At 38.2% G+C, this 13,238-nt stretch overlaps 1 protein-coding gene across 2 annotated transcripts in view; it reads left to right on the forward strand.

Moving 5' to 3' along the window:
• The first annotated feature begins 287 nt into the window (after window positions 1-287).
• The window catches only part of LOC106074598 (transient receptor potential cation channel subfamily M member-like 2), a 47,710-nt gene continuing 34,759 nt past the window's right edge, over window positions 288-13,238 (forward strand). For both annotated transcript variants that reach the window (XM_056015580.1, XM_056015520.1), the window contains exons 1-9: window positions 288-589; window positions 2,285-2,390; window positions 3,224-3,409; window positions 4,627-4,851; window positions 5,202-5,400; window positions 7,127-7,310; window positions 8,772-8,919; window positions 10,131-10,221; window positions 12,091-12,221. In XM_056015580.1, the coding sequence (XP_055871555.1) occupies window positions 405-589; window positions 2,285-2,390; window positions 3,224-3,409; window positions 4,627-4,851; window positions 5,202-5,400; window positions 7,127-7,310; window positions 8,772-8,919; window positions 10,131-10,221; window positions 12,091-12,221 (1,455 nt within the window). In that variant the 5' untranslated portion in view covers window positions 288-404. The remainder of the gene's footprint in view (window positions 590-2,284; window positions 2,391-3,223; window positions 3,410-4,626; window positions 4,852-5,201; window positions 5,401-7,126; window positions 7,311-8,771; window positions 8,920-10,130; window positions 10,222-12,090; window positions 12,222-13,238) is intronic.

Here is a 13,238-nt window from a genome sequence, read left to right on the forward strand (position 1 = left end):
TGCGTTTTAATGGTGCGTTTTAATGGTGCGCATTGTAAGTTACATCATTCTACGACGACGATAAAGGGTCACATTTTTCTACAGCTAGTTCTGAATAAATATAAATAACAATAAAACACTCGAGTGAAAAGAAAAGCAAACGTCAATAAAACTAGAAGTCTTAGTTTCAGTCTGTAATGGTGCGCATAAAAACCGCAGCCTTTTGATGCGCATCATCTTTAAAATTATCGGGAAAATTAAAACCGTGACGAAATTTCAACCTACTTTTATGGCTCGCTTTATCTGTTCACTTAGATTTAGACTATGTATTGTTAGAAAGTACACTTAGATCTGTAAATATTAGAGTCCAGATTGGTTCTACATGAATTGTGTGAATTATCGATAGTCAAATAATTCCATTCAAAATGTGGAGATATCTTTATTCATTCTTCTCTTCCCCTAATCAAAGGGTGTCTGAATCAGGTGGATCTATTGGAGGAGCGTCAAACGCCAGCTTCGTAAGCGGTGCCAAAAGTCCGAATAAGGCAATGATGAAGTTGCCTGACCAGGCCGCAAGATCTACTAATACGAACGAGATACTAGCCTATAGGTAAAGCCCAATGCAGTCATGCACTTTTTCTTAGTTTGCTATTCTCCTGTCAAAGCACTCAATATATATACAGATAATTTTGTTGAGTGTTTTGACAGGATAAATGAGAAAATTTGGAATTCGCATTTAAAAAAAAAAGTAGTAAATTAAAATAAGTATAAAGTAGGTCACCATAATATATCACCATATATATATATCCACATATTGATGAAACTACAAAAAAATCAAACAAAGCATTAGGATTTATTAAAAGAAATTTCTATAAATCAAATAAGAACATAAAACTAAAATGTTATTTAACCTTGGTTAGGCCAAAAATAGAATATGCATCCTCTGTTTGGGACCCCTCAACTCAAGAAAACATTAAAAAACTGGAACAGACACAAAATAGAGCAGTGAGATTCATAACAAACGAATATTCACATTTGACTAGAGTAACACCTTTAGTAAAATCACTAAATTTAGAAAGCCTTCAGGACAGAAGGCTCAAAAGTAAAGTAGCAATCATACATAAAACATTGAACCATAATCTTCAAATACAAAAACAAAATTTAATAAAATACTCTGAAAGACACAAAGATAAAGGCACATTCCTCGTCCCATATGCTAGGAAAAATTTGTACAAACACTCCTTCTTCCCTAGTGCTATTAGAGTATTAGAGCATGGAATGGGTTGCCTGAGCTAGCCAGGAAAACCAGTGACTTGGCTGAATTTAAGTCATTGGTTAATATGCATGACTAAATGCATGACGCGTATGACGTAATCATCTTCTTTTTTTGAAGTAACGTCTGTATTATATAAGATAAGATAAGATAATAAGATATATATATATATATATATATATATATATATATATATATATATATATATATATATATATATATATATATATATATATAAGATAAGATAAGATAATAAGATATATATATAGATATATATATATATATATATATATATATATATATATATATATATTCTCCCACCTTTCTCTTTTTCTCTCTCCCTCTCTTTATCTCATATTTATTCTATATTCTCATGGATGAATTAACATGGTCGCCTAGCAATTTCAGACATAAATAAAGAGACTAATCCTAGATAGCCTACACATTCATTTATAGTCACGGGTTAGTGGCATTTGTTACAACCAGCGTTTTCAATCTTTTACCTAGAATCTTGAGTGTTTACCATTTACCATCAAAAACCTCTCCTTAAAGCTTGCACTGTCTGTCTGTCTGTCTGTCTGTTTGTCTGTCTGTCTGTCTGTCTGTCTATCTATCTACCTATCTATCTATCTATCTATCTATCTATCTATCTATCTATCTATCTATCTATCTATCTATCTATCTATCTATCTATCTATCTATCTATCTATCTACCTACCTACCTACCTACCTACCTACCTACTACCTATCTATCTATCTATCTATCTATCTATCTATCTATCTATCTATCTATCTATCTATCTATCTATCTATCTATCTATCTATCTCTATCTATCTATCTATCTATCTATCTATCTATCTATCTATCTATCTATCTATCTATCTATCTATCTATCAATCAATCATCTCAATCGTTTGTAAATATACCATTTATTTTGACCATCCGTGCATCTGTCCCCCATTTTGAATTATGATGAAGTCTATGCCTAAGTTACTAGAGTCTATATCTCAATGTGACGTCATTATTTCTAGACCAATCACAACATCTGGATTCGAGTTTCATTTGGAAAAGAATCGAGCGTTCGAAGCCTGCAACGTGACCGACAGCATCGTTTACAAGGACATATCTCGACAAGAGGTGAACATGTGCCAATGTCAAGGACAAAATATGTCTAATTAAATGTGTCAACGTCAAATAGAATATATGTCTGATTCAATGTTATCGTATAATTTATGTTGATGTTTCTCATAACCCGTTCGTACACGTGAAGTCAGAATTTTGTTGGTAGAAATTATTTTGTTGTTAGTTGATGATGTAATGGACTTCAGGAGTAGGTCAAGCATAGTTTTTGTCCATAGGTCAACAATTATGCAAATTTCGTCAAGTGTAACTTTACTTAGAATGTGAGGTATAAGTTAAACTCTGTACCAGGGGCGGACTGGCCACTACACTATACAGGCAAATGTCCGGTGAGCCGGTACCCAAATGGGCCGGTAGGATCATCTAAAGGGCCTCACGTACGCCACTATGGCACATGTTAAATTTTAAAGGTTTTGTAATATTCTCTTATAAACGTGGACCTTTGAGCGTCGTGGTACAAGAAAATGTTTACAGACTAAATTGTGGGTCCTAATACTAATTCAAATTAACACATTTTCCGAACTAATGTAATAGCCTACATCCGTAGACAGTGCTACTGAAGGCTTCCCCCTTTAAGGGCCTACACACTTATGAAAAAGCAACATAGGCTTATATTTCTTTTAAAGATATAGAGCATGCTTACAATTTTGTGATACATTATTAAACTTAACATAATGATTTTGAGAACAGGTATGCCTATAATTGGAGGCCCATCCTATGATATACAATTTAAGGGCCGGAGTATATAGAAATGCCTGGGCCGATTTTGACACCCAGTCCGCCCCTGCGCTGTACCAATCGGTCTTGTCACAATACTATATCTCCAACAGAGCTGGTTAGAAATGTTAGTTACAGAGGAGACCATGGAACAGGTGGATAGAATCACCCAAGACATGGCCGATAATAAAAACATGAAAAGCCCGAAGCTGGTGCTCACCCTGATATCAAGTGCCCAGTACTTCAAACATTGGAAGAGGCAGCAGGATGTTGAAGACTTCCAGGACGGACTGATGAAGGTCAGGAAACAATGGAACAGGGCCGGTCTTAGGCCCCTGAAACCTATGCGGCTGCAGTGGGCGCCGCACTTTCATAGGCCCGCTCCTGTTCTAGGTGTAAATTATTAAATTAAATCATTATAACTTATAACAGGATTCTCGTGGCCTCCTGATTTTCCAGGCGCTCCTGGAAATCTTCTGAAATTATTAAAATCTCCAGAAAAATAGACAGCATTGTCATTTTGGGGTGCCATTCAATATGGTAAACGCCAGTCCATTGTCAGATTTCATTTAATAAAAATGTAATGCAAAAACTAATTTATTTTCTAATACAAATTTTTATTTACACTTATTATTCTTACCCCTACCCAGACTGGGCCCCGCTCGATCAGTTTCGCATAGGGCCCCGCAATTGTTAGGACCGGCCCTTGCAGTGTAACCATTCATGTCTGGACATTGTCAATGTCAATGTCGTGTTCGATTTTTTTAGTAGGATTTCCGTAGTTAGAGAAAACAAAATATGTAAAATATTAGAGTTGCATCCCCTATTGTTAGCAACGAGCTGAAAAAAAAAAAAAAGTAGAAACGGCCACATTAAAAGACGTTAACCAGGAGGTTTCAGCCACACATACACACACACACACACAAAACACACACACACATACACAAACACAGACACGTAACTTCAATATCCCGTTTTTAAAAAGGTTGAAAAGTTGATTCTAAAATGGTTGTAGGCTATGTAATTGATATAGCCTCTATTTTATATTCATATATTTTGGACTAAAAATATGTTTGAATAACAAATAGGCTAATGAACATTTTTGTGTTTTTAGGGACTAAGCTGGTCGATGAAGGATCTGAGGTTTCAGATCTCCTCGTGGTTTCATAGTTTTATTTCAAAGACATCGACATTGAACTTTTTTAAAGATAGGCGGATGAGAGATTTAAAAAAATAAATTATAATAATTTATAGCTTTTATATAGCGCTACTTTCATGCCTATAGCATGCTCAGAGCACTTTGGTCCAATCTCATTTGTGGACCAGTTGGGGAGGGGGGGTTTCTGGGAGAAGGTGTTTCAGTGCTGCTTTTAGGTGTTCGGAAAACACAACTCTGCTAAAGTCGGGTGTCGAGCCTCGATCCCCCCTTCAAGCCAAGTTCAAGCGTACTCAGCCTCTCGACCACGCATTTCTTAATTTGTTGCTTGTTAATTGTGGCTACTCCTGCTATTGTCAGGCAGCAAGCCTGACGGAGATGTGGATTCTTCTGGACACCCGTAACGAAGAGCTGACCGCCATGATCGGCGAAGCGATCGCCAAAGAGAAAAGTCGCCGCAACATCCTCAAGACGGAACAGATGCTGGAGCGTTTCCCGACTCAGTCGCCGCTGCCGAAGCTGACGGTCATTGGCGTGGTGCGGCAAAATGACCTGAGCGGCCATGCAGTCAAAATCAAACAAGTGGTAGGTTGCCACCAAACTTGTATTAGCTCCACTCTGTTTATCTGTCTGTCTGGTACACATTTTGAAAACGCTATTTCTCCCACTTCCCATTCTCGGACCAAGTTGAAACTTTACACAATTTTTTTATTGTTCTTAAAAAAAAATAAGCAATCAAAAAAATTTGTTAATTAACTAGTTGAAATGAATTAATTATGATTGTTATCGAAAAAAAGGAAATAAATATTAAAGTATTGAGATATGTGACTATAAATGTGGAGTTCTTGCTCTTATATAAGCTTTGTTGTTTTTTTTTTGTATTTTTTAAAATTTTGCTTTTATTTTCTATCTAAAACAAACTAAAACTTGCCTAGACATCACCAGTGAATGAAGGCTTGACGATAACAGTAGAAGATTCCCACAATGATATAGACTCGCAAAGTCAACAGACCTTTGGTTTCTTGACTCATAAGATCGTGACTTCTAGAGACATGCAGAACACGGCCATCAACAGCTTCATCCTGAAGCTAGAGCTGAACTTGATGAAGCCTTTGGAGCAGGATCGAACACACGGTGGGTACAAAGTGTATGTGTACAATTTAGCACATAGCTTGTTAAATTAGTTGACTCTCATTGACAGGTGTGACAGGTTAAGGGCGTAGCTATAATTGTATGGCATCTTCGATTGCAAGGATTCTTTGTGGTTCCACATAACACGATAACAATTCCGAAATAAAGCGCTTAAGAAATATCTACAATTAAAATACAAACGACTTGAACCTACAACTGTTTCCCTCCGTAATTATTTTTCCACGTTTTGGAAGGAATCCTTCATTTTGCTAATTATTATTTTACTACCCTGTTATGATTGGACTACAATAGCTTTGTGGTGTTTTTTTTTTTATCAGAAAATGTTATATTTGGTTTAGAATTAAAGAGAAATGCATGCTCTCTTTATATAATTCAAAGTCATGTTTAAAAAGTAAACATTAATTTAATTTAATGAGGTCAAAATCAACGATGTGATCGTCGATTAGGAGAGAAAAAGTTAATAATGTAGAAGTTTTTTCATTATTCGATATCAATCATATTTAGGTTGTTCCTTTAAAAGTGATTATTACATCCTATCCTAAACCTTCCACATGCAGGGGGGGGGGGGTAGGCGGCGGGCAGGGTTTGAAACCATGACCTTTGAGGCGACAGTAAATAGCGCATACCACACGACCTGGCAGCCTTCCGGTTTAGTGTAGAGTGTGATAAATATCGTTTATTTTTTTTAGAGGAAGACGTTTGACTTGTTAAAAAGTAGGACATATTAGAGACGTTTTATTTGATCAGTGTGGCCATATTACTAAAGATAAATAACATCAAAATAAAACTCACAAAACAGGGGATAGAAACTCTAAAGCCATTTAGTTTATAAAAATTGTTAGTAATGAAGTAATACAATCAGAAAATGCTAAATGATGATATTTTATTTTGCTATATAACGGCTTTAGTAGGCCTACTTATGTTTAACATTGCAACTGTAACAACACTAAAACATGTCTTTGGGTAAAATTCACAAAACTAGATTACATGTAACCTGACGCCACTTGAGGGTGGCTGAGAGGTTAAGCGCTTGGCTTCCGAACTTTGAGTCCTGGGTTCTAATCTTAGTGAAGACTGAAATTTTGAATTTCGGGATTTTTAGGGCGCCCCTGAGTCCATTCAACTTTAATGGATGCCTGATTTTAGATGGAGAAAGTAAAGGCGGTTGGTCGTAGTGCAGGTCACGTGACAGCCTGCTCGTTAACCCTTGGCCAAAGAAACAGATGAGCTTCACATCATCTGCCGTCATAAAACTTTACTAGACGTCAATTACTCCCAACTAACTTTACTAGACGTCAATTACCCCCAACTAACTTTACTAGACGTCAATTACTCCAACTCACTTTACTAGACGTCAATTACCCCCAACTAACTTTACTAGACGTCAATTACTCCAACTCACTTTACTAGACGTCAATTACCCCCAACTAACTTTACTAGACGTCAATTACTCCAACTCACTTTACTAGACGTCAATTACTCCCAACTAACTTTACTAGACGTCAATTACTCCAACTCACTTTACTAGACGTCAATTACCCCCAACTCACTTTACTAGACGTCAATTACCCCAACTAACTTTACTAGACGTCAATTACCCCCAACTCACTTTACTAGACGTCAATTACCCCTACTCACTTTACCAGACGTCAATTACCCCTACTCACTTTACTAGACGTCAATTACCCCCAACTCACTTTACTAACAGTTGAAGCCGAGAAGAAGACAGACGGGCCCTCCACTCCTTTGATTGGCTTGCTAAAAGATGGCGGACTGGAGGACATTGACCACGTGCTGGCGCTACTCAGGAAGAACGTTCCTGTGATTGTAATCTGTGGCCAGGGAAAAGCTGCAGGACTGTTGGCGTTTGCCTACAGGGCAGCTCAACAAAGGTAATATCCACTTACCCTTAAACTACATCTGTATATGCAATTCTAGTAGTCTCTCTTCACAGATACACATTATGATATCCAGCCACTTATACGAGCAGAAGAGCAGAGAGAGAAGAACGACCATTGCCAGCCTGCATATTCCGATCTGCCATCAGAACCTAAGGCGTCTAGACTTGCCAGTTAAGGTTTTGGTTTGGCGCTGATGTGTTAACTATTTGTTTCGAAGCTTGTATTGTATCCCCTCAGTCTGTCTGTCTGGTCAAAATTGTTCGCACGTTATTTCTCCCTCTTCCCATTCTCTGTTCAAGTTGAGACTTTACACCACACGCACCGTTTAAAAAACAAACAAACTAACCAATGAATGAATCGATTTGTCATAATTCATCAGATTTGTTTATATAGAAAATGTACTTAACTCTTTCTCTCCTAACTGACTATACCAGCGTTGATTCCTCCAGAATGTGGTAAATAATTACGGAGAGAAAGAGTTAATTATAAAAAGTATTGGCTAATGTAGAGAATGATGTCGTTCGATAAATATTTCATACTAGCAATGGGCTAATAAAATTTGTTAACATTTAATTTAATATTTAATTTTTATAAGTACTTGAATAGCTCAGTGGAAAACACGTTGGCAACCCATCACGGAAGTTCAAGCTCGAGTATACCTTTTTTAAAATTGCTTTTGAAAAATGCAGCACGGAACTAGTTGATGACAAAATTGGTGCAAAATAAAATGGGTAAAATTTCACTTAATACAGCGCAATTTAAAAAATAAATAAATTTATATTTAACTTCTTTTCAGTATAATATGAATTATCGTGTCTTATTTTTACTGATGCAAGTGTATTGTATAACATATATATATATATATATATATATAAACTTTATTAAGCTTTTATTACAAAGTTTCTATCGACTCACTCTGTGTGTCTATTTGGCCAAAACTTTGCACACGTTATGTCTCCTACACACAATCTCGGATCAAGCTGAAAGTTTGCACAATTATTTCTTTTACCTGACAACACAAGAATCAATAGAAAAAAAAAACAATTAGTTAATTAACTATTGTTAATAAATTACTTTGTTTGGTATCTCAAACAAGGGAAATAAATAGTACTTGACTAAAGCATTGTATAAGCTGAATTAGTCCCCTTTACATTAGGCTGCCGTCTTAGGCTTATTGAATGCAAACATGAAATAGAAACAATAGATTTCCATGTTCATAGACTAGCGCTAGCAGAGTGGTTACCGTGTTGTCTTGAGAAGCCTGAGAAGGATTTAGCCCACAAGATCGAATTCAGTTTGTTCCCCCTTTTTAAAAAAAAAACACATTTATTAAGCGAACACCCAGAGACTCTTGGAAATGTGTTGTTTCTAGCTGTGGTAGGTATAGTACATGTTACTGTACCAGTGTCGTATCTGAGCTCACTAAGTCCAACTTTTTGTTTTCATTCCAAGCTATGGCACGGACAACTACGAAACATACGTGAAAACTGAGCTCCTGAACAGACTGTCGGAATATTTCCCCAAGGAGTTTCGTGACAACAGCCTCAGCAGGAATCAGTACCGAGACAAGATTCTCCAATGTATTGCCTATGCCACACAGGTAAGCGATGCTTTGCTATGTCACACAGGTAAGCAATGTATTGCTTATGCCACACAGGTAAGCAATGTATTGCTTATGCCACACAGGTAAGCGATGTTTTGCTATGCCACACAGGTAAGCGATGTTTTGCTATGTCACACAGGTAAGCGATGTTTTGCTATGCCACACAGGTAAGCGATGTTTTGCTATGTCATACAGGTAAGCGATGTTTTGCTATGTCACACAGGTAAGCGATGTTTTGCTATGCCACACAGGTAAGCGATGTTTTGCTATGTCACACAGGTAAGCGATGTTTTGTTATGTCACACAGGTAAGCGATGTTTTGCTATGTCACACAGGTAAGCGATGTTTTGCTATGCCACACAGGTAAGCGATGTTTTGCTATGTCACACAGGTAAGCGATGTTTTGCTATGCCACACAGGTAAGCGATGTTTTGCTATGTCACACAGGTAAGCGATGTTTTGCTATGTCACACAGGTAAGCAATGCATTGCTATGTCACACAGGTAAGTGATGTATGGCCTACGTCACACAGGTAAGCAATGTATTACCTCTGCCATACAGGTAAGCAATGTGTAAATATAATCCAAACCAATACACAGGTAAGCAATGTGTAAATATAATCCAAACCAATACACAGGTAAGCAATGCTTATGCCACACAGGTAAGCGATGTTTTGCTATGCCACACATGTAAGCAATGCATTGCTATGTCACACAGGTAAGCAATGTTTTGCTATGCCACACAGGTAAGCAATGTATTACTTCTGCCATACAGGTTAGCAATGTGTAGATATAATTCACACCGATACACAGGTAAGAAATGTACTGATATAATCCACACCAATACACAGGTAAGCAATGTATTGCTTATGCTACTCAAGCACAGTGGTAAGCACTATATTGCCTTTGCTACACATTATTAAGAGACAAAGCATTCTTTCACACGCTTCGGATGTTCCTTCAGAGTTGAAGATTATTACATCCTAGCCAAAACTTCTCGAAGGTCAGTGGTGGATGGGCAGGGTTCCAAACCCGGGAGCATTAACCATGTACAATATTAAAGTTCGATCTGTTAACCTGAGAGCCTAGTGACTAGTCTTGTCTAACTTCTAGTGACTAGGTTCTATTAACTGCTAGTGACTAGGTTCTATTAACATCTAACGATACGCTCTATTAACTTTTGAAGTGGCTTGCTCTGTAAACGTCTAGGGTGACTACGCTCTTCTAAGTTTGGTGGAAAGAAATACGACCTATGAACTCAAGGACCTAAGTAAAGTTATCCTCAACGCTGTAATCACATGTAAGTTGACCGTCTCTGTTACTAACAGAGCCTCAATACTTTCTAGTGCATCATTGATAGATCCTCGCATGTTTAAATTTTGTTCCATTATTTTATTACAGAAACCTTTTTTTTTTACAAAGCTTATATCAATTCACTCTGTCTGTCTGTTTCGGATCAAACTGAATTTGCACAATTATTTCTTTTACCTGACAACACAAGAATTAATTTAAAAAAAACGACAACAATTAGTCAATTAACTATTGTTCATTAATTATTTTGTTTGGTATCTCGAACAAGGTTAAGAAATTTTACTTGACTGAAGTGGTGGTATTAGCTGAGATAGTCCCCTTTACTGGTCGCCGCTCTACATTGTAATAATATATTTAAATATATATAACTATACAATCTTCTCTGTTCATAAGTATCTCACTAGCAGAGTGGTTAGCACGTCGGCCCGAAAAGCGTGAGTCACGAGTTTAAATTCAGTTCGTTCCTCAAATTTTTTTTTGCAAATGCTTTTGAAAACTAATTACGGTAAAATCCCCCCAGATATCCCTTTCTTTATCCCCCCTCCCCCGTTTTCCCAACTGCTCTAGATAAGTGATAGGATCATTGCGTAGTGAGAAAGCTAAAAGCATGAAATAGCCTTATACAAAAAAACAACTGGTAGACTATTATTAATCGCACAGATTTATTGTTCGTGTAATTAAATTTGTAATAGTTCTATTAGCCTACAAATTTAATAGCCATGCTACCCTGTATTTATTGATACAATTACATTTCGTATAAGCTTTTTTTTAAAGTATTTTTCTAGGTTTTTCATGTTTTAATAAAGAATTCTCTTTTTCTATTTATTTCTTTTCGCGAATTTCAGAAATGAGGTCAGCCTTATATAGATAGAGGAATGAATTTAAGATGTATACTGAACGTTCTAAGACCTGGGGCGGGTGCGAGTGAAATAGGAGGGGGGGAGAGGTTAGGTAGAACGTAACTGGATGGTCATCTCTTTACAAGAAATGTGAGAAACGGGGGAAGGCGAGGTATCGGGGGTGATATGTAGTAGAAGAAGGTGGGGGGTGCTTATCACACACGAGGGCCAGTGGGTGGTTAGTGGTAGCGTGGGAAAAAAAAGAGACTTGACGGAAGAATGTCTGTGTATGAATGTATGATGTCAGTGTACGATCTGCAATATTTATCTCCCTTTTCCCGGGCATGCTACCCTGCCTCATAGTGGCGCCCGGGTGGAAACGCTCGAATGAGGAAACGATTAGGCTAAAGGGTAGCAAAACAAGACTCCCGTGGGGGTGCCTAAGGGGGTGCGAGAGCATCCTCATTGCACTGCGCGGAGTTGTAAAAAAGCTCCCACAACCTTGCGACCACCAAGGGGCCGTTACATAATAAATGGCGTGTCCCGCACAGTTAGCCTGGAATAGAAAAAAAAAAACAATAACAGGGGTCTTAGTAGATCTATACGCGGCCTCTTGCCGCGAGTCTGACCCACCCGCCAGACAAAACAGTGTACACTGTTTTCATACAGGCCGGTGAGAGGGAGCTCTTGTTCACTTTTGCTGGCCTAGAGTTCCAAGAGCCGAAGGCTCAACTCTACCTGACAGTTTAAGAAGAAGAAGAAGAACCTCCCTTTTTCTATATAAATTAAACTTTATTACTACTAATTAATTATCTAATCGGTTAATTTGTTTTGGTTGATTCACGTATTGTCATAACCTATAAATAAACGTACAAAGTCTCAACGTGATGCGAAAACGGGAAGAGGGGGAGAGAACTAGAGTGTCCAAGATTTGTACCAGACACAGAGAGTGAGTTGATATAAGCTTTGTAAATCAGATATGAGATAAGTGAGATTGATTTGAGATTGTATCAACACAGCCCTCAACGCGCTTAGTGAAACCATTGAAAGGGAGCAGCTCCTCAGCAACATGCAGCTCATCATAGACTGGATCCAGCCGGAGCTAGCAGTCACGGAAATATTCGAGAAATACGGCGCAGACAAGTTCTGGGTAACATGAGACACTTCTTTCTAGAAGACTTACTTACACTTAGACTTAGATCCTTCCGCGTATTTGGGCTGCAAGCTGTCTCCACAAAGATCTGTCACTGTAAAATGTTTGTAAAATGTTTTACATGTTTCGGATGTTCCTTCAGAGTTGAAGATAGTTTACTTCCTAGTCCAAACCTCCCGCAGGACGACTTGGGATGGGAGCGGGCAGGGTTGAACCCTCGACCGTCGATAAATCCGAACGACAGTCCAGCGCGCAAACCGCACGACCAGGCAGCCATCCGTCTGGCAATGTCTGAAGCCTCCTCCCACCTGGTGTCCGCTGCTCTGTGGCAGTGTCGTAGCTAGGGTGGGGGGAGGGGGGGGGAAGAATTTTAAAATCCCCCCCCCCGGGATGTGTGTTCGAAATTTTTTTTACAATAAATATTAAATATTACGCTAAATGCTGGGGGCCCTTAAAGAGGTCAAGCCACCCGGGCCCCCACATGATGACAAATTCCTAGCTACGCCACTGCTCTGAGGTCCTCCATGAAAGTGTGCTGCATAGTTATACGAGGACGTCCCTGTTTGCGCTTTCCTCGTATTGGTCTCCATGTATTCTATAGTCAACCCTTTTCAAACTGTATAGAATTTAGCCCTTGTTATATAAAGGGAGAGTGGTCCTTAAAGGATTACGGGCACGACATGGCCTAAATTGTGTCGATGTGCCTAAACTCAAACTCAAACTCTAAGAAGACCTTAACAGTACGCGGTGTCCTGGACGAGTGTTATGTGCGAGGCCTACTCCTAACTCTAATCCACAAATATCATGCATGGAGCTTTCATTGTAATAGATATATAGATACCGGAAAGGCTCCCACAATATTGACTTTAGAAGAACTGTTCTTTAAATAATTCCCTCATCATTGTTTTTATAATATAAACCTTTACTGGTGTGGCATAATAGAATGCTTGGCGAAGGGCCCGCACGTTTTTATGATGGGCTGATGATTGCAAAAGAATCTCCATTTTGCTTGTC

Source organism: Biomphalaria glabrata, chromosome 1 (assembly GCF_947242115.1).
Source record: "Biomphalaria glabrata chromosome 1, xgBioGlab47.1, whole genome shotgun sequence".
NCBI classification, from domain to species: Eukaryota; Metazoa; Mollusca; class Gastropoda; family Planorbidae; genus Biomphalaria; species Biomphalaria glabrata.